Raw genomic sequence first — 22,411 nt, forward strand, 5'->3', positions numbered from 1 at the left:
GAAGTAGAGGCTTTCTTTGAAGGATTTTTTTTTTTTAAGCGCATGTATGAAGATCTGCACTTAAAAGTACTGTATTTCCCCAGGTAAATCACTCAGACATTTCCATTTTTCAGTTCTGATTCTTCCTCCCATCTGGAGGGTACAGAGATCCCCCTAAGAATCTTATTAGATTTGAGTATATGAATATACCAACAAGTTTGTGAAATACCATTTTGCATGTTTCTAAGTTCAAATGAAGATGAAATTAACATTTAAAATGTGTGATTTATCTTTGGGTCCCAATGGCTTATTACATTCATTTTTATGGCATCAAACCAATTGGTGTGGTTTAGTGAACAGGGGATTAGATTAAGAGTCAAGAAAACCTAGGCACTTTTCTTTTGAACTGATGCTCATTAACTATAACTAAAGCCATCCAGAAATGGATTGGGCTGCAACATGAGGAAGATAATTTCTCAAACGGAGAGGTGTGCAGCAGCAACTGCCTAGCAGGGATTCATGCATCACGCAGGGGTTTGACCCTTAAGGTCCCTTCCAATTCCTGGAATATGTGACTCATTTTCAGGGCCAATCCAAACAATTAACCTCACTCTGCCTCACTTTCTTTACTGTAAAACAGCACTGACACCTATCTACTTCAGAGTTATATTCTGAGGTTTAGTGAGCTATTTATAAGGCACACAGCATACTTCATAAAAAGGGGCAATGTAAACAGCAAAGTGTATTATTATTTAAGGAGAAGTCACAGGAAATGTTAAACGCCCACTGAAAGTAGCAGATTCTTTTTTTTTCTCCTCCATATGCTCCCCCTGTTCCCAGAGTCACTCGATGTACATGCAAATCAGCATTTTTTCTTTGTCATATGTGAGTGCACAGTAGATAAGTGGCCAAAACAAGAGTTTAGCATTGGCCATTTGGACATTTTTAAAAGTTATCTCTATATGCAGAGCCCAGCTCAAACACATGTGAAATTAGCAGGCCCCAAAGGTGTGTTTTCCAGTTGCATTCCTGGAGGTGGGAGTGGAGGAAGGAGGCTCTTATATTATTTCATAGCTGTATGTTTTTATCTTTTCATTTAGAATGATTTGAGCTTAGAGGAAAGTTGCAAGAAATGTACAATGAACTCCTATATACCCTTCATCTAAGTTCAGCAGTAATCATTTGGCCACATTAGCTTTAATGCCCTATGATTCTCTTAATATAAAAACAACTACAACAACCATAATAATAAGTAAATAGCAGTATTGTTGAACCATTTGAAAGTAAGTGGCAGACATTATGACCTTTTTACCCCTAAATAAATTAGGGTGTATCCTAAGAACAAGGACTTTCCTTGTTATAACCATATGACAATTATCAAACACAGGAAACTTAACACTGATACAATACTGTTATCACATATAAACGTGAAGCTGGTGCTGGCTGACCTGAGTGCCTCATGGCAAGTTCTGTTTAAACATATGGAGGCTTTCTAGTGACCAGAGGGCACTGGCTTCCCCTCCAGAACGTGGCTTTGTTCTAGGCACAGAGAGAGCCCACTTGGAGTGCTCGCGGCCAAGAGTATCATAAAATTATAAGTCCTCTGGCCTTTTTCACCTGCCCAGGGGGACCCAGAGACAATTTACCCCACCCCCACCCTTATGGAAGAGTGATCTGTGCCCACGCTGTCTTCACACTCTCTCCTCACAGGGAAAGGCTGATTGAGATTGCTGGGTCAGCTTGATCACACACATAGACAAAACTTGTGCTGGATCTGGTCCTGTCAATATGCTTCTAAAATAAACAGAACTTGATCACATATATACACACTTTCTCAATAGATAGATAGATAGATAGATAGATAGATAGATAGATATTTCTACTTTCTCTGATTATCCCAATAACTGTCCTTACAGCATTGTTTGGCACACAGGATCACTCATTGCATTTCGTTGTCATGTCCTTTTAGTCTCCCCTTTGGTCTAAAACAGTTCAGCCTTCCTTGGTCTTTCATGACCTTGATATTTTTAAAGAGCACAGATGGGTTTTACTGCAGAATGTCCCTCAGTTCGGTTTGTTGGTTGTCTCCCTATCTGCATTTTATTTTTAAAGTCCCACCGTGGGCTAGGAAAACCATCACCGTTATCAGCTTTGTGTGCACCTTTGCTCTCTGTAACTGGCGTCCATGCCGGGAGCGCTGGCACGCGCAGTCAGGGCTGGCTTCCAAACATTGGAGACCCTGAGCCAAGTCAGGAGTGTGCCCACATCGATTTTCTTTCCCTGAAGAAATTATTCGTGTAGCAAAGAATTTCTAACTGTCCTTTACAATGAGGTGTAAATGCTGAATAGATTGCTGCAGAATACAAATAAAGGGAAAGCTTTCTGTCAATTCTGTGGGGAAAAAGGGGGGGGGGAGAGAAAATTTTAAAAAGCCTTTGAATTATGGATTCTACAACGTTTGCTAATGAAGGCAGAAAGGTTTTGAAGGAAACAATTGCTTGAAAAGAGAAATGTAAACTTCACTGTTCCTTGCTCATTGTTCTTACCACAATGTGGGTCAGTAACCTTTAAATCTGCTGCTCCCCTCCCTGACTGAGGGCCATTCATCTGTATGCAGACAAAATGAGGACATTAGGGGCTTACTAGTTAGTTTTCCCAAAGATAAATTTAGATAAATTGAGTCCAATTAGAAACTGGTCTTTGTAGTGAGTCTTTGTCCTTTCTCCTCTATTGGTATTAAAATAACTTTCTTTTATAAAACAATTGTGAAAGTGCATGGTCTTTTTTTTTCTTTTCTTTTTTTTTTTTTTTGAGAAAGAGTGGTATTTGTTAATGGACACATTTGCCAAATAAAGGTTGAAGGCTTTATGTTGATCCACTTTTTTTCTCTGCTTATTTCCGCAGTCATTTTTTAAAAATAAAGTTAGTTAGTTAGTGATTCAGTCAGTTGTTCAGTTGATCTGAAATCTAAAAGTCAGAAGAGGCCACTGATTTGGTGGAAAGAGCCCTAGATTGGGAGTCAAAAGGTTGACCTGGCATTAAGCCCTCAATCTGCCATTTAACGGCCTCACCATAACCTTCAGCAAGTTGTTCCAACCTCCGTCAGCCTCAGCTCATAATTTATAAAATTAATAGTAACTTATGCGACACCCACATCATGAGAGATTAATGGTATAAATTCCTAAAAAAAAAAAAAGTATAAATTCCTTCTATGGAGCTGTGAGGACCTCAAAGCAAGATGTGTTTAAGTCACACCCCCAGTGGCTGGCATAAAATGAACATCCAGGAAATGTTATTCTATAAAAATGAATGAATGAAGTGAGAAAATGTATTCAACTGTAAACACCATAAACATGCGTGTAAGTCATCATGATAAGGAAGACACACTTTAAGATTCACACTCCATTCCTCAAAGAACAAAAGAGCTGTTCATTGCAGCATAGGAAGTGCACTTCTCACATTTTTTCCCCATTTTATTTAAAGACAATATTGAGCTCTCTTGTGGTCATGCTCAAGTTAAAAAAAAAAAAAAAAAAAAAAAAAAAGTGTATGCAACTGCAAAACAGGAGGGAGGGTGACAGGAAAAAAGCAGGAGAGAGACACAAGCAGCCTGAAGTAAACAACAAAGAAGAATGGGTCCCTGTTTTAAATTTTCCCCCATCTCAGCAAATAATCCAAAACCATACCTAGTCTCTCGGCACCAACAATTTCTATTTGTAAAGCAGGATGGTGAAGGGGAAAGATGGAGGGCTGGACTCAAAGACAACGATTTGAATCCATGGCTCCTCCTATCTTCACAACCCTCAGTAAGTTATGTACTAAATTGCTCTGAGTCTTGGTTTCCTTGTTTGAAATAAAGAACATAACAATGCTGGTTTCCTAGGATTATTGTGAGAATCAACAAATATACAAGTCCCTCTGCTCGGTTTTCTTCCATTTTTCATACTTATCAGTGGCTCAGGACAAGTAATTCTGGAAGAGGGCAAGTGAGCTCTTTATTGATAATTTAGAGTCTTCAACCATGTTGACTGAGTTGAAAGGAAGCGAGAGTCCAGGAAGGCTATCATTCTAACACTTTCTATTTTCATGTTAAAACATTAAAAATAATAATGAGTGCTACATTTTGATATAGTTCTCCAACTTCTCCCTTCCTTGCTCCCTGCTATTGGACTCTGAAGAGTAGCTTAACTGCAAATTTACTGTATATCAGAACCAAACCTATGCATAGCATTAGAGAAATATTTTAACATGTGAGCCACCCAAATGTGGCCTCTGCGGGGGAGGGAGAAGACAAAATAAATAAAACAAGAAAATGAAAGAAATGCATTAAGTCCAGAGGTAGCTGGTATCCATGCTGTATCTTGCACGGTGCCTACTATAATTTCCATCCGAATATTAATAAAGCTTAATATTTCCTATTGATTACTTAAAGCTGACAAATCCTGAAGTCACAGAACTGTGTAATAAAAAGAAAAATAAGTCAATTTTCCAGTGTGATGGGAGTTGTTGACTGAGAGCCAACATCACGCAGTGTAGCAAGCGCCACTAACGTCAGGGGAAATGAGACGGAAGCTTTATGGAGCTGTTTGTCTTGCCCTCGCAAAGTACTTCTCTTAAAAAATGGCGCAGCTCAGGAGATTCATACTTGTGGCAAATCAAACATTCTCCGTCAAGTTAGTTGGCTCTATACACTTTCCTACAATTCCCAATGGTAGATTTTGAAAGAATTTGGTTTTTATCATCATAATCTCTAAAAATTCTATGTTCTCTCTCTCTTTTTTTTAAAATCAAGACAGAATTTTCCAACTCAACATGCCATCATATTAGAAAGAGAATGAGCTATTTATAAATTGTTTATACAGAAGGAACTGGAAGATTATATAGAGCAGCACAACTAATTAGCTGATAAACAGTATGCTAAATATATACAAATACTTGATGAAAGACATACAGGGGTTTAGAGCCCCAAGGGATTCTAGTATTCTATTGTTTTGGGTAGATATAGATATAGATATATAGATATAAATATATTTCATTGAGCACCTTTGGAAACTTAAAGCAACTTTTTATTCACAAAAGTCTTATAGATACAGACTTAATTTGTTAAACATTTGAGATGTTGGTTGCAAGCTGGAGAGGACAACTGCATTCCAAATAAATTCAAAATGTACTTAGGAAAATTGTACTTCCCAGCCACACATTACCCACAAAAGGCAAATACAGTATAATTTGCCACAGAAAGAGGAATGACAAATGAGAAGTCAATAGCGTAACCTTTAGGTAGGAGGCCTCTTGATACATTTTGGGAATGATATGGGTTTGATTGTAAATGGCAATAAACAAATATTCTTTCCACAGAGCAATCTGTTGCATGATTGGATGTCATTTTCTAGGTCTAATTCGCCTGCAAGAGCTCATCAAAGCTCCCTCCAGATATAACATCAAAATCAAAATCCGCCAGCTGCCTTCTGGGAATAAAGACGCCAAGCCTTTACTCAAGGAGATGAAGAAGGGCAAGGAGTTTTACGTGATATTTGATTGTTCACATGAAACAGCCGCTGAAATTCTTAAGCAGGTAAGCTGGGGTAGGAGGAAATGGAAGTGTGGGGAAAATGCTCGTTTTTCTTTCTCAAAAATGCCATCTGGTTTCAGTTAGTGCAGCATGATTAAACTGCAGCAGTCCAGTATAGGCTGAAGATTGCCATTTTCAGAACGTCTTTAAAGAGTCAAAGGGCTCAGGGAGTTTGGGTGGCTTTGTTGAAGTTACCTGTCTGTACATCGTGTACACATGTGGCCCTGTGTACACACAGAGAGGTGTGTAGATCCTGCCAGCAGACATGGAGAGAAGATATCATTTCAAGGTGATTAAGCATCTAAGCATCTCTCTCTCTCTCTCTCTCTCTCTCTCTCTCTCTCTCTCTCTCTCTCTCTCCCCCCCCCCTCTCTCTCTCTCTCTCTCGCTCACTCTAAAACAGCCAGATTTCATTTACACAATGCCTGACTTGTCCTAAATACATCTTCCTCACGGCAAGACCTCTTTTGTCAAGCATGCAGGATCCCAAGCAGAGTGAAACAGGATATAGGGACCGCCCCAGAAAAGATGTTTCTCTTTTCTAACCTGTTCTAGACAATGAGATGCCAGGCATTACTCTCCAAAGAGAATGTGGGAAAAACACTTGATAAATTGTGAAATCTCATGTAAATGTTAAGAATAATAACAACAGGGTAGTAATTTCTGAGCACTTCAGGATTTAGCACTGGTCTTATACTCAGGAATTAAAATTCAGAATTCCAAACAAGATAAAGCATAGACTAGTGGGTTCTCAACCCAGAGTGATTTTGTCCCCTCAGGGACTTTTGGCAATGTCTGGAGACATTTTTGACTGTCATATTGAGGACGGTGGTACACTATTGGATGCTAGTAACTAGAGGCCAGGGATGCTGCTAAACATCATATAATGCACAGGTCAGCACCCACAACAAAGAACGATGTAGCCTAAAATGTCAACAGCAATGAGGTTGAGAAGCTCAGGCATAGCTAAAGACAGTGGGAAAGGCTAGCCAGATGTTTAAAACAGAAAAATTAATGAAAGATCAGAGGATTGAATTGGGGGAAAGTAGGGAAAAAAATAACCAGATTCTACATATGAGGCCTAGTGGGTGTCCCTTGGTATTTACAAGTAGTTACTATGGCATAAGACAATGTCTTTACCTAAAATGACACAAGCTATTTTTGCACTCCCCTGTTTAAAACGTCTGGGGGGTGCTATGTGGTTGACTGGTAATGGACTCCTTTCATGGGAAGACCGACCCCACCAAACAAACGCAGGACCCTGGACTTCGGGATAACTTGCTCTGGATCAGGAGCTCTTTTAGACCAGTCATCTGGCTTGACTCTCCAGTGCCACATCTTATGCTTGAAGAGCATCTCTCTTGAGTTAAGACTTCAGTTTTTAATTGCACCGAAAGTAGACAATCAGGTAAGTCAACTAGATGGCTCTATTACCTCCTGGATGGTTACACTGAAAAATGTCTTTAGAGTCACAGAAATATTTAAAGTTGCCATTGAAAACAATCATGGATATCATCAAAGCTAATCCTTTCACTGTGGAGGAGGTAAAAGAATTTTCCCAGAGTCACACAGCCAGACACTCGCTGGCACTCAGCCCCTTTATCCCATCAGGTCCTTTCTCCAGTGAGGCGGAAAGTCGCTGTTCCTTCTAGACAACAGTTGCATTAACAAATCTTTTGATATTATATAAGGATCTCTCGGTAAACAAAGCAAACATGTTGCAGTGATGTCAACAGCTAAAGAACTTTAAAGGTAAATAAACACAATCAGCAGCTTTTTTATCTTAAGGCTTCTTTTGAGAATTTTAATACAGTTCATTAAAGTGTGTAATGGAGTGTGGACCAGAACTGAGAAACCCAGATTTTCTGTGTAGCACTCAAAATACAAAGAACCCTGTCTTCCCAAGAGCCTGTTACCACAGAGGCTGAAGGCTTCTGTCCCATTTAAGAGAATGATTTGCTGATGAGGCTTTTCTTGGTTAGATACCGATTTGGCTCACGTAACTGGCCATATGTCTCCCACAGGGCAGGCTTGGAATAGGCAAGAGAAGTACATCGTGGCTATGGCAGAGTTTTTCCTCTATTTCTATAAATGTAGACATATTGTTCCTTTGATTTAAGTGGCTCTTTCCTGGTAACATAGAGATGACATCATTCCAATGACTTTTCTTTCTTTTTTTTTATTTTTTATTTCTCAGAAAAAAATCCCTCTAAGAGCAGCTCTCCCCAGAAATGCGTGCAGGGTAAGGGGGCTGTGGGATTAGCTCAGCTTTGCACCAGCCATTGACATGAACCCTTTTTCCTCCATTCTCTATTTTATCATAGTTTGTCTTGTGTTTACTTTTCCTAATTATGTGAGTGGTAAGATTGGCTGTGAGGCTTGGGGGAAGTGACTAGAGACTGTTCATCCACTTTTTGTTCTAGACGAATGACAGGCATATATTGGGGAGGCAGAAACTTTTAAAAGGTTCCAGCATGAAAGCCCTACCTCACTGCATGTCAGAGGACAACTGCTGTTTTTCTAAACACAGCAGAGGACCGAGGTTGGCTTAACGGAGTTTTCTGTGGCCCTCCAAGAAGCTGTTATGATTTGAAAAGTGATATGAAAGACCCCAGGACTTTCTATTCTGGTCAAAGTGAGGCACGAGCACCCTGTGTGATCAGTTTAACTTGCTCCATTAGGCCTGGCCAGCAACCCAGAGAAGCAGATACAGAGACCTTGCCTGCAGCTGTCTGCTGAGTGTGTCTATAGGTAGGCAGAGGAGTCAGGAGTTGAGGGTCCTGAATCCAGACACCACTCAACCAAGCTCTCTTTACCTGAGGAAAGGAAAGGAAGGAAGGAGACCCGTCTCTTTCAATGAGGGTCCCTACCAGGTCCCAATCACGTGACAGTGCCTGCTATCCTACATATCATCTCGTGCAATCTCAATTTTACCTGAGGTAAAATCTACTTAGTAGTCTCACGTCAGAGCTGAGGAAACCCCAGCTCCCCAGGTAGGTGAAGCGCCCCATACAAAGTCACTCTCTGCATAGCCAGGCCTGTCTTCAGACCACCTGCGGTCAGAGCCCGGGTGCCCATTTAACCGTGAAGGGCCCCCATTCAGTATGGATAACCATTTCATTCCAGAAGTTTCTGGGAGAAACACCACCACTTGCCGCTGGTCTCCCTGAGATGAAATTAGTATTAATCGCTTTTATTTCTTTGGTGACTGTATCACTGCTGAGAAAATTTTCTCTGTCAGGTTAACTTGGCTTCCTTTTTGTGCCATTTTTCATTATTTCCCTGAACCTTCATCATATTTTACCACTTTTTAATGAATTTTAAGAAAAAAAAAAGAAATTAAATGCGCCTTAAGGAAGATATTTGACATTTATCTAAAAGTAAAAATAGGGGAAAAGTCTATAGTTATTCTTGGGCATGCTAATCATTCTAGCAAAATAATTATTTCTATTCATAATGAACAAGTCCTATATTATGAGATTCTGAAAAGTTATTTCCCAAACATTAGTTAGAAATTCAAATGTCAGGACTTGATTAAACTACAGAGGCATAGGGCTTTCATATGAGCAAACCGCCTTGGTGAGTTTCTTCCATCCAAGCATGGCCCCAACCAACAGCAATGTGCACACGACACCCATCAGGTCACTTGGTGTCCTCTTCTCTCCCTGTCCACCTCCCGCCTCCCAGCAGGTATCCTGCAGCTTTGGGAGGATGCTGCCCTCTCTTCTTAACCTGCCTCCACTGTGGAAACCCCAGCTCCCCAGGGGCTGTTGGGAGGGGTTGTTGGGAGATGAATTTAAAAATGAGGCACAGGATAGGAAAACTCTGCATATGGAATGTCTAATGCCACGCTGGGTGATAAGCAACCATCTGCTTTAATCGACACCATCACCCTTGATAGGATGGGTATTATCCTTCTTTTGCAAGTGAAAATTGAAGCTCAGAGATAGTAATAATGTCATCTACCATGTACTGAGCATGCTTTTAATGCACAATCTGTGATCTGCATGACCAGACCCAGCCTCTCTCTCTCACCTTTTGCCAGCCTCCAGCCTCCATTACTCTATTTCAAAGGCACTCCACCTGCCACGTCACATGCCCTTCTTTTCCCCCTTCACCACCTTTTCACTTGCAGTTGCTAACACCTGAAACATTCTTACCTAAAGTCGGCCTCACCTACGTCTTCACGGTTATCTTTTGAGACATAAAGGAGCAGGAGCTCCTTTCTCATTTCGTATGATCTTGCAATCTACTTAGTTGCTCTATAAGTCCAATAAAAATCTGTAACTAATTCAGAATGTTGATTCCTTTGTTATCCGTAGCCCCTACTCTACTGCAAGCTCAAGAGGACAGAAGCCTTCTTTGTCTTATTCTCCCAAATCCCCACTTCCTGCATTATTTGACACAGAGTGCATGTTCTGTTGAATAAATAAATGAAATGGATGAATGAATGGCCCCAGAACTATGCTAGGAGCTCTCAATCAGTAATCTCCCAAATTACTTTCCTTCCACCCCACTCAGTATGCTGTGCTCTCAACTCCGACCAGCGCATTTGAGCAAGTTGCTCCTCTGTGCCTCAGTTTCCGCAAAATGAAGGTTTCATTCAACCCCTGAAGTTGTGCACTACTAAGAACTATAATGCGTTCGAGCCTATGATTCCACTCTCTGAAAATAAACTTGCATCTTTGGAGAACTGCACAGTGGTTTTCAAATCCTGTACTAGGAATGAGAAAGCAAGTCACTATTTCAGGCACAGTAGATAGACTCCTAATGGTTCGCTGATGTGGAGGGAAGGAAGCTGTGGTGCCCCATCCAGGAGGGAAGCTGAATCTGGCCTGGGCCAGTTCCCTGAGTTGGAGAGTGTCCAGCAGGCAAGCGTGAACGTACTATTTCTGACTCAGAAAACCTGCTATCTTTATGTGAACAAGTACATCAGAGGAGGCACCCCCAACCCACACACACACACACACACGCGCACACACACACACACACACACACACACACACACACAAAGCACTTGTGGCAATGAGTATTAAGCTATAATTGAATCATTAGCCTCCATAAAACATTCAGTATCAAAATATTTTATAGAATTCTATTGCATTTTCTCCTGTCAATATTTGTGTACTCTTTTTCTTTCCTTCCTTCCTTCCTTCCTTCCTTCCTTCCTTCCTTCCTTCCTTCCTTCCTTCTTTCCTTCCTTCCTTCCTTCCTGTGAACATAAAAGCAGGCCGGGGAGAAACTGTATTTTTTAATGCCTTCCTTCCCTCTGCTTGGAAGTGTAAAGGCAACATTGGTTAATCAAATATTTTTGTGCATTGATTCTTTCCCCATATAAGTGATGCTAAATGACTGTGACTGGGGCAGGCAGAGGGGTTTCCATTCATGTTACCACAGGAGAGAAACACCATCAGTCTTCATCTCTCAGGACAGAAAACATCAAGTCAAGCATTACAGCTGTGATATGCTGAGGTTTGGAACCTGCACCCACTAAGTCAGATTTTCAAGTCCATCATTTCTAATCATAAGCACGTACAATAGGCCACAGGCCGTAGGAGCCACCTTTTCATTTAATGGATACTTACTGTATGCCAGGCACTGTGCTAAGCAGGTGAAATGCATCAGTCATTTAACTTTTATGAGAAAAATCCTGTATACAAGGAACTGAGCTCAGAAAGATTCTGTAAATTCCCCCAAGGTCACAGAGCCAACAAATAGCTGGGCTGGGATTTGAAACTTATCTAAGGATTTAAGAGTAAAAGAAAGCATCGTATTCTGTTACTGTTATGGACACCAACATGTCAACTGAGTCTCATAGTATTGGAACCTGGAACACATTTTAGTTAACCTTTCCACTTCTTGAATGCAGATGTTTCATTTTATTTCCAAACATCCCATCATTTCTAGTTTAATAAGTCCTGAAGAAATGCTGATTTTATTGAAAGTCTCATGGTCAAACAGAGAGTGTGGTGTGGACACAGTAGAGAAATTCATTCTTTTGTTCAACACATATTTGCTGAGCACTGATTGAAGGTGACAAAGGTATAACAAGTGAAAACAACAACAAAAGCCTCTAATCCCTGCTTCCTTAAGGCAAAAGGAGACCTTAAAAATGAATGTTATTGGAGTTATGCTATCCAGTGCTACAAATTGGTTGAAGATCAGGAAGCTAATTTCTAAAGCAATAAGAGACTATGACTAGAATCTTGGAAAGTTGGGAGACCCAGTGCAAATTCTGCTCTTTTCCTAGCAGAATAAAATAATTATCATTGATTGGATACTCACTATGTGCCAGAATACGCTATGCATTTGATTAAAATGACACACTTTTATCCTTTCAAAATATCCCTTGTTACAGATGAGAAAAATGAGTTTCCAGGTCATACACTCAATTGTAGAGCTTGAATTTCAACCCAGATTCTAACGTGCCTATGACCTGAGTTTGTTAGACCCTCTAAATGTGCTATTTTGAGCAAGTCTGTTGATTCCTCTTCAACCCAGGCACCTCATCTTTAAAATATGACTTTTGGATTCTAATCTTGCTAAGGTTTCCTTCAGCTCTGAGCTTCCACGCATACAAATGACCAAGAATCCCCTTACTACTCTAGACATAAAGAATTGACACATCGCCGTATACTTAGCAGGCTCTCAAATAAATAGGGAAATAATTACAGTTCATTATTTTTTAAAGTTCCTAGAGTCCTTTGGTAGTCTTTTAAACAGTTAACTGATGAAGAGTTCATTAACTTTAGATAAATCCTGACAAGGCAACAATGATGAATTTCTACTTCTACTAACTGGATGATAATTTGTAGTATATTATATAATAATTTTGGTGGCACAGTCTCATCCTAATTAGATTTCTCTCAGGCTGATAGTAAAATTGATTTATATTTCCTGAGCACATAGTTTGGTTGTAAGAAGTGGTTCATAGATATGTTATGAAATAAACACAAAAATGTATTGACGTTTATGGCTAATCAACAATTTACTGAAGGAGTTCACAATTTGTCCATATTTTTAGTGTACAGGATGTGCCGGTTTGAAGATTTTATAAACACTCTAAAGAGGAGATTAGAAAAGGACTTAGATTTGTTTCTATCTGAATTGCTATTAAAAATCACATCTATGCCTCAGAAATGGTCCAATGCTTAATTCCAGCTACATCAAAATTTGTCTGTAATAGGTGATAAGAGAAATTATTCTTGCAATAGAAGTGAGGGAAATTTAGAAGGAATCGTGTAAAGAATTTGAAGAAGTGTATATCAAAGCATGTCTTAAGCCTGTGGCAGGATCAGTGAACCTCAGCTTTATTCCACATGTTTGGGGCTGGTCATGCCCCTAAATGTGCCTTTTGCAGGGAAAGGATTCATTGCGTCGATCAGATTTCCTGAAGAAGTCTGAAGTAGGTTAAAAATCACTTTGCTATGCTAACCACATCTATGTCTCCAACCCTTCAAAAATGCAACATTTTACCAAAAGGATCCCTCCACCCTACTTTCCCCGTGACTGTTAGCCAAATCATTTGTGGTAAGGGTGATCCTGTAAGATGGAGATTTCACCATTTATTCAACTAACATGCATGAGGTGTTTTCTATGTGCTAAAGACTGTTCCAGGGTAAAGAGGAAATAAAATACCGTGAAAACTTCACTGTATTAAATGTAGTTGTTTCATAGAGGACCTAGGGGTCTGTTATTTGCTAAATCTGTAAAATGGGAATATCAGATGATGTAACTCACATTGCTTTGAGAAAAGTTAAATGTAACAATGCCTAGGAGGCCTTGTGCCAACCACGAATGTATGAAATGTTCCAGGTTGAAGATTATCATCATCATTGTTAGTGACATTGTGTCTCAGCAAAACCACAGGAGTGATACAGTGCTTCCCAATTCTCACTCTATTGCGGCATCGCCTCCCACACTCTGTCACAACAGTGGTTCCTAAACCTCCTCTTGGCCTGACTTACCAAGTATCCCTATCTTATGAGGATCTCACCCAATGTAACGAAATCTCCATGCCAAACTTGACACATTGCACCTTCCTCCTCCTCCTTCCTCCTCCTCCTTCCTCCAACCAACCAGCTTCTCCTCCTGCCTGTCTTGGTGACACCATTCAGTTACTCAAGCCAGAAACCTAGGAACCCACTTGACTCTCCCTCATCTTTCCTATTAGTTACAAATGCTTTATTCTGCCTTCTGAATATGTTTCAGATTCAATCTCTTTTTTTTCCGTCTCTCTCATCATCGTCTTTTACTAGAAAAATTGATCCCTCTGCTACAAGTCCCCTCCCCCACCCCTTTCCCCATCCAGCCTCCATGTAGCCTCAAAAACAGTTCATTCTAAATAAAATATCAGACCTATCCCTCTCGTGTTTGAATTTCCTGAGTGTCCTCCCCCGACCCCCTCATTGATTAAGTATTAAGGAGACATCGTTTATCATGCCTTGAAAAGCCCTTCACATCTTGTGCCCATTGCCAATATAAATTTAGTACACAAAATATTATTATGTCTATTACATAACTTTTACAAAAAAATGTTACAATATTTATTTTTAAAAACTGCCCTTTCATGGTGAAAGGTAACTCCATTAAGGAGGTTAAAGTTCTTCCCAAGCATCACCAAAGGGATTTAAAATTAGAGTCTAATTCATTTTGGTATCTAAAGAGATGTTGGAATGAAAGAGCAACGTGGGTCTGAATTTCGGACAGAAGGAGGAAGAGTAAGTGAGTCTCCCCCTATACCTGCAACGCCCTCCAAGGCACAGCCTTTGGGCAGGAAACTCCCTCGAAAACAGGATGGGCAACTTATCAAACTCTCTGGGTTTGGTAGATTCATTCCTTAAGATAAAGCACCAACTCCTGTTGCTCTCTCCAAACAACCATGTGCTTTTCTTTCGGTTCTTCAAGTCCAGAAGGACTTTGTGCAAATTATTGGCTTTCCTGCTATGTAAACTTTTTATTATCAATTAATAAATTAGTATAGCACAAAGAGCCCAGGATTGAAATCAAACCTGGGTTTAAATGTAAGAACTATGCTCTATTTTTCAAATCTATAAATTGAGGCTAATACTCCCTTCCTAATAGTATGTAAAGAGCCTATCACAGCAGGGGACATGTTATAGCACTCAGCAAAAGGTAGCTATGGTCATTACCGTTATGGCTTAAAAATATGAATTCGGTTAATATAAATCAGTGGTTCTCAGCCCTGGATGCATGTAAGTAAGTATCAGCTGGGGTGGTTTTAACAGATACTGATATCTAGAACATACCCAAGACCAAATAAATCAAGATATTTGGGGGTGGGGTACAGGCATTGGTATTTTCAAAAAGTTCTTTGGAGATGCTAAGGCACTGAGAAACCATGCCATAAAGAATTATTAGCTAAACCTAATAGTTATCAGATAAATTGGCATCATATTGCATCCAAAAAGCCAAAAGAGCTGAGGAATAGGAGACCTAGCATCATGATGAGTTTACTAGGCTATAGAAATCTCATGAGACCAGCAATACCACTATTTAATGACTGTTTGACTCTCTCTCCCTCAAAAGGTTACCTTCAGGCAGATTTGAGGTACAATTTTTATTACAACCATTATAAAACCTCTTGCACTGTATGTATTCTTTCTTACACATCATCTTTCCACTAGTTCTCCCTGGATGTTGCAGAGAGTTTATTCTTTAGGTGTATGCAATCCTCCCAAAGCTCCAGTCTCTCCTATTTCCCAGGTTGCCTGTTTCATTCTGCCAGGAGAAATCGTTTTCACCCTGCTCTGTTGTCTGCAGTCGGTACTCCTTAAGTAGCATTATCTCTTCTGTTGTGCCCCTGGGTGATGCAACCTGGCTCTCCTAGTAAGATTATCTTCTGAAGCTAAACTAAACCCTACCAGTTTCTACTCCGCTAATTAATATCTATTAGTTTCAGCTTCCTTTCTCCTGATAATACCTCTGGAGAGAGAGGTTATAAAGGAATTAAGACTGAAAGACACTCCCAAACAATACAGCTATTCCAGTCACCAACACTTTGTGGAATATCCTTTGCTTTTCTTTGATTTTTCTTGGAGGCAGGAGGTAAAGTGGCCTGGGTTTGTAAATGGTACAGCACGATCTTTCCATGGAAGGGCAAACTCTGGACTCCCTTTGTGGGTGGCTTGTATCTGTGGACATGCACGTGGTTAGTATGTGCACGAATATGTGAATGGAGGGGCACAGGGATATTTAGAAAGTTTTCAACTTCAAACAAATCATTTTTCCTCTTGATACATGCACTTGATATTAACATGCCAAAGTTATGCAATCTCATGTGCTATAATCACAAGATGACCAAATGAGGCATATTGGATTCCTATTGCTACAGTAACAAATTAACACACATGTGATGTCTTAAAACCATACATATTTATTCTCTTACAGCTCTGGGGACCAAAAGTCTAAAATCAAGGTGTTTATAGGGCTGCATGCCTCCTGAAGGTTTCGGGGAGAATCCAATTCCTTATCTGTTCCAGCTTCTACAGGCTGTTCTCATTCCTTGGCTGTGGCCCCACATCACATTGCCTTTTTTCCTTCTGCTTCTATTTTTACATCCTTGCTCTGCCTTCTGACCCTTCTGCTTCCATCTTATAAGGACCCTTGCGATTCTACTGGGCCCATCTGGATAATCTAGAGAAGTCTCCCTACATCAATATCCTTAATCATATCTGAAAAGATCCTTTTTCTATGTAAAGTAATCTATTAATAGGTTCCGGAAATTAGGGTGTGGACATTTTTAGGGGGCCATTATTCAGCCTACTTTGTAAGGAGATAGGTATTTTTGTATATGTCAGTGTTTTCTGGGATCCAATGCTATTTTCTATACATTCCACTGTTTCTTTGCAGATCTGATTTATAATCATTCAATAGAGCATGAGTATCTTTTTTTTTTTTTAATCAGTGAAGGCTGATGTAAAGGCCTACTTATACCTAGCTAGTTTTACTGACAACTGACATGAAAACTTGTATGGCCAGAGGAACATCCTGCTTAGAGGATGGTGTAGATGTTGCCTAAAATACCCCAACTGGCAGGTGAGACAGAGCTACACCCCGGAGCATGAACCTTCTTCTTAAAACTGCTGCCCTGAGGCTTGATATTTTGCAATTGATTTCAGATTATTCCTATGCTGAAATAACTTATTCCTGTCTTGAGGTACAACTACTATTTTAGCCTCGATGAAAGTTACACATTTGGAAGTTGTTCACTTGAAATGATTGACTAGAAACTAGGTCTGATGGTTTAGAACATACCCTGATATTAAGAAGGCTATAAAAGAAGCAATACACTTCAAGTTAGTCAATATAAACTTCCAAGGTACCTACTTTTCGATGGAAATAAGCTGTAATAAAAAACCCTTATATATATTACAAGAATACCTCAAAATTGCTTAGAAGCAGACCAGGTTCCATTTTTTTATTATTATTATTAGTTTCAAGTGCACAAAACAATGTAATAGACATCTATATCCCTCACAAAGTGACAACCCCCCTCCCCAATCTACTACCCCTCTGACATTATATATAGCTGTTACAGTTCCACTGACTCTATTCCTTATGCTGTACTCCACAACCTGTGAATATGAATATATATATAATTATAGTTGACATTCATTATTATTCAGCTTCAGCTTCAGGTGTACACTGCAGTGGTCAGGTACCTACACCATCCATGAAGTGGTTTTCCTAATGAAAGTTTCTACCACCACGATAACAGCATTATACCAATTATTTTTGACATATGGATTTCCCTTAGCAGTAGATGCTGAGAATTTGTGGAGAATTTTTTGTTGCCATCTCCATAGTACTGCACTGCCTTCTGGGAAACAATCAGGTTGAAATATGAGGCAAGCTTTTTAAAATATCAGGAAGTGTTGGAAGTTTTATCCAGAGACTCTCCAGGTATCTTATAGGCCAACTCACTCATCAACTACAGGCATTAGACCTCAAAAACTGTCTTGGTCATCTTCATTTAGACTTGAATGAGGATTCTCAAGACAAACTGAAATATAGTCTGGGCATGGATGGCTAGGCTGTATGTGATAACTTCACCCATCTAATACCAAGGGATGGTCTTTGCCAAGAACAGTAGGGCTAGGCAGAGGACAGTCAATGCTACTGTGAACAAGGTCATGAGAGTTCTGTTGCAAAAACTTGAGAAAGTAGGTGGGCCAGGGTAGGGCCACTATTGCTAATGACTAATAACTGTGTCCCAGTGTACGTTTATAACAATGGGACCATTATAACTGTCCTTTCAAGAGCCAACTGGCGTTGAGTTTAATTCTACCTTCTAACAATTAATTTCACTACAAATGAAAGAAAACAGTACTTATTTTTTAGCCACTGAAATAACAGAATAATCACATGGCATTTCCATAATAGCATAATACAGAGAAAGCCTTCAAATGCATATCAGCCATCCTTCACCTTGCTAGTTTAAAGATTACGCTATCTAGACAGAATAAAATGTCATACGTATGCAGGACTTCAAATATTCTGGTATGTTCTCTGTATTAGTCAGGGTTCTTCAAAGAAACAGTACCAGTAGAATTATTGGTTATTGATATATATCATTGAGATATATATATATATATATATATATATATATATATATATATATATATATATATATATAGAGAGAGAGAGAGAGAGAGAGAGAGAGAGAGAGAGAGAAGAGGGAGAGACAGAGTTTATGAAGAAATGGCTTATGTAAGTATGGAGGCTGAGAAGGCCCACAATCTGCCATCTGCAAACTGGAGACCAGGGAAAGCTGGTGATGTAATTTTAGTCCAAGTCTGAAGGCCTGGAAACTGAAAGAGCCAATAGTGAAAATCTCAGTCCAAGGGTGGAAAAAACAGATGCCCCAGCACAGTCAGTCAGGCAGGAAGCAAAAAGGGGTGAATTCCTCCTCTGCCATTTGGTTCTATTCACATTCACCACACTGGCCAGAGTCACCAGCTTTACTCAGTGGCTAGTTCAAAAGCTTATCTCATCCTGAAACACTCTCACAGACACCCTCAGAAATAATGTTTAATCTGAGCATCCAATGGCTCAAACTGACATATGAAATTCACCATCATAGTCTCTTCCGAGTTCTTATCACTGATTCTTCCAGGACATAGAGTATGATTAACTATGAATGGTATTTTGTTGAAAGCCAACCTATAGCTAAATCAGCTCTGAATAGTTCATCTCTCATAATGGGAAAAAGTTCTTCAGGTTTTCCCAACCATGATTATTTATTGATTTGTTATATCTTTATTAGACAAAGAATTGAAGCAGCCTCAAAAAATACATTTTGAAACAAAGTGAGAAATATTTGTTAAAAAGGGAAAGAGAGGAGGTGGCACAAAGGGGGAAATTGGGTTAGAAAAACATAAAACTGAATGACATTAGCACACATAGAATATATACCCTACATTCCCGATTAGTTGCTATTGAAGGACCTGCAATTTTGACCCTCAATTCCTTAGCAATCAAAACAAAGTCATGAACAAGAGCATTTATATAACTTGCAGTATGCATGAAACAGAAAATTATGTTTATTAAGAAGAAAAAACTGCTAGTTTTGGCTCTCAGAACTATGCTAGTTACCTGTCAGGGAGAGTGAGATCTCTGGAGTGTCTTTACCACATCTTTGGCCAAAACAAGGACACAGCCCCTCCCAAGTTCAAAGGGCTGGGAAATGCAATCCGATTATGTGCTCTTCAGGTTGGGAAAGTGGCAGTGGTACTAATGATGTCCATATTAAGGGTCTTCCAAAATCAAGAGCAGTAGATACTCAGTGCTATCCTATTATAGATATATAGTATTATTGAAAGGGCTGGGTTTTTTACAGCTATCAACCTAAGTCAATGAAATGGCTTCAAAGGATTATTTAATAAGAATAATTCTGTTAAGAATAATAACATTATTAAAATAACACATTAATGGAAACCATTAAGGGGAATAGGCCATCATCCAAATAATATTGACAGCCATGTTATTATATTACATTAGTGTGTGTGAGATGTGATATTTTTTTATGCCATTAAAAATGATTTAAATAGAGCCAGAACTTGTTCGTCGCCATATTGCTTTGGAAAAGTGTTTACTTGTCAGGACCTAGGTCAGGACCACTCGACCAGTCCAGCAGACAAGTACAGTATCAAAATTCCAAGAAGGTAGTGTTTCTTAGGAAAAAGTCAGGTTTGCACAACTGTTAGAAAACTCCCCATATATTGATTTTTATTTTTATCTGAAAAACTGACATTTCCCTTGATGTCACATTTTCTTAATCCCTTAATAACTTTTAGTTGAAATACCAACATATAGGGAAAAAAAGCATTGTGTGAATGCAATGCTTTCATTTATAAAGTATACTACTATTCGACAACAGAGCTCCAGTCCCAACCAGTCTACAGACCATTATAAAGACAATTGTTTCAAAAGCACCACCTTTGCTGCTCTTGGCTTTATTCTTATCTGGAACTTTCTTATGTTCCTGGGTCCTAGACAGTCATCAAAGTTGACAAGTTAATGATCCATGCCTATACTTGTTTCTTAATTTCCATGTCCAAGAAATTCAAGGGAAAACTCAGAAGGCATTGACCCAGGCACTAGGTAGGAAAATCAGGAAAAGCAACAATCAATAACATTTTTCTGGTACACCAAATAAAAGTGTATCTGGAGGACCCAAGACAGTTTTATTTTGCATTAAAAGTAGACCTATTAACTGTTTACTCACTGCATCCTCATAACTGTTTTCTAACATTAAATAAGAGGCATATCAAATGAATATTTGCCTCCAGGTATTATGACAAAATAATAAAAATAATTAGTTAAATGGTTGCTTAAAAAAGAAAAAACGATTACACACTTTATTCACTTATGATGCCATCTGGTCCTGGAGTTTTGTTTATTAGGAGTTTTTTGATTACTGCTTCAATTTTGTTCCTAGTCCTCAGTCTGTTTAGATTTTCTATTTTTTCCTCAGTCTTAGAAGGTTGTATGCTTCTAGAATTTATCTATTTCTTCTAGATTGTCCAATTTGTTGATATATATATATAATTGTTTGTAGTATTCATTACTGATCCTTTGTATTTCCGTGGTGTGGGTTGTCACTTCTCTTTCATTTATGATTTTATTTATTTGGGCTCTCTTTCTTTCTTGATGAGTTTGGCTAAAGGTATATCAATTTTACCTTTTCAAAAAGCAGCTTTTAGTTTCATTGGTCTTTTTAACTGTTTTTTTTAAATCTCTATTTCATTTATTTCCACTCTGCTTTTTATTATTTCCCTTTTTCTATTTACTTTGGGTTCTGTTTGTTCTTTTCTACCTCCTTTAGGTGTAAAGTCTATTTTGCCTCATATGAGTATTGCTACCCCAGCTTTATTTTCACTTCTGTTTGCATGAAATATTTTTTCTATCCCTTCTCTTTCAGTCTGTATTTATCTTTTGATTTGAAGTGAATCTCTTATAAGCAGCATGTAGATAGGTCATGCTACACTTATTCAGCCACCCTATGTCTTTTTATGGGAACATAAAGTAATTATTGATAAGTATGTACTTATCATCATTTTGTTAATTTTTTTGGTTGTTTTTGCAATTCTTCTCTGTTCCTTTCTTCTATTGACCTTCTTTCTTGTAGTTTGCTTGTTTTCCTTAGTGTTTTGTTTGAATCCCTTTCTTTTTATTTTTTGTGTGTCTTTTGTAGGTTTTTGGTTTGTGTTTACTATATATTATTCTATATCTATAGCAATCCTTTTTAATCTGACAGGCATTTAAGTTCAAATATATTCTGAAAGGAGTACATTTTTACTCCCCCTCCACACTTTATGTTTTTGATGTCATATTTTAGATCTTTTTGTTTTGTGTATCCCTTTAACAATACCAAAAACAAAAAACAAAACAAAACAACAAAAACAACAACAAAAATCCCTATGTCGTCAGTTGGTGATCAAACACCTCCGTAATGAAGTTTAAAAAGAAACATTAGCCCAAGTGAAAAGCTGAAAACTCAGGTGCCTTTATGTTTCTTTTTTACTACCAGAAACAATATTTTAAAGATCAGTGTCCAGGTATATATCTTGACATAAAACTTGTCCAGTTCTCTTTCAAGAGGTAATCTTGACTGCAGTGACACTATCTAATGACTAAAGTGAAAAATTGGATTCCTGACTGACCCCTGCAGGTTAGCTCTTTATGCTCCAATGATGTAAGAAACTAGCTAACAAGACCTCACCATGCATGGCTTTAAATGTTATTGATAGCCCTAAAGCAATTCTACCCTTTTAAAAATCCTTTTGTGTGTCTAGTCTTGTTATCACCATAGGAGTAACATACATGCTGTGGGCTCATGATTCATAGGGAGAGTTTCCTGTCATTTGTTTTATCTTCATGATATGACAATTTTAGTAAATATTCCTCTGGTTTCCAAGTTAGCAAAGAGGGCATAAACAGTGTTGTATCAGTATGTTACATGCTACCAGCAAATACCCTCTTTATCCTTTATTGCCTTTCATGTAAAATCGTTTTAGTTTACATATGTTAGCTACCTTCCAGTACCTCTTATTACTAGTCTCGCCTCTTCCCATACCTTTTCAATACATCTTTTCACTTGAAGTAATTTGAAACTCTTTGTTCTGTAATGCAAATAGACATGTTATCATAAAGCAGTGATTCTCAACTATTGCTTTGAAGTACAAAAATCCAGTCTTCACTCTCAGAAATTCTAATTCAGGCTGTCTCTGTGATGGAGTCTAAGAATATCTTAGATTGTAAAGCTTCCAGAGGGGATTGTCATTTGCATCCAGAATTATTCAGAGTTGTGGGGAAAACTGCCTTGATAGTTTGGTT

The 22,411-nt window shown here is 38.7% G+C and overlaps 1 protein-coding gene across 8 annotated transcripts in view; it reads left to right on the forward strand.

Moving 5' to 3' along the window:
* Positions 1–22,411, forward strand: part of GRIK1 (glutamate ionotropic receptor kainate type subunit 1) — a 359,894-nt gene that overhangs the window by 225,190 nt on the left and 112,293 nt on the right. For all 8 annotated transcript variants that reach the window (XR_012494071.2, XM_074326228.2, XM_074326232.2 and 5 more), the window contains exon 4: positions 5,373–5,554. Coding sequence is in view for 7 of the 8 variants with exons in the window: in XM_074326228.2 (XP_074182329.2) it covers positions 5,373–5,554 (182 nt within the window). In the remaining variant the exon portion in view is untranslated. The remainder of the gene's footprint in view (positions 1–5,372; positions 5,555–22,411) is intronic.

The sequence above is a fragment of the Rhinolophus sinicus genome, chromosome 17, assembly GCF_057876585.1.
Source record: "Rhinolophus sinicus isolate RSI-liver-muscle chromosome 17, RSI-T2T, whole genome shotgun sequence".
Taxonomy (NCBI): Eukaryota; Metazoa; Chordata; class Mammalia; order Chiroptera; family Rhinolophidae; genus Rhinolophus; species Rhinolophus sinicus.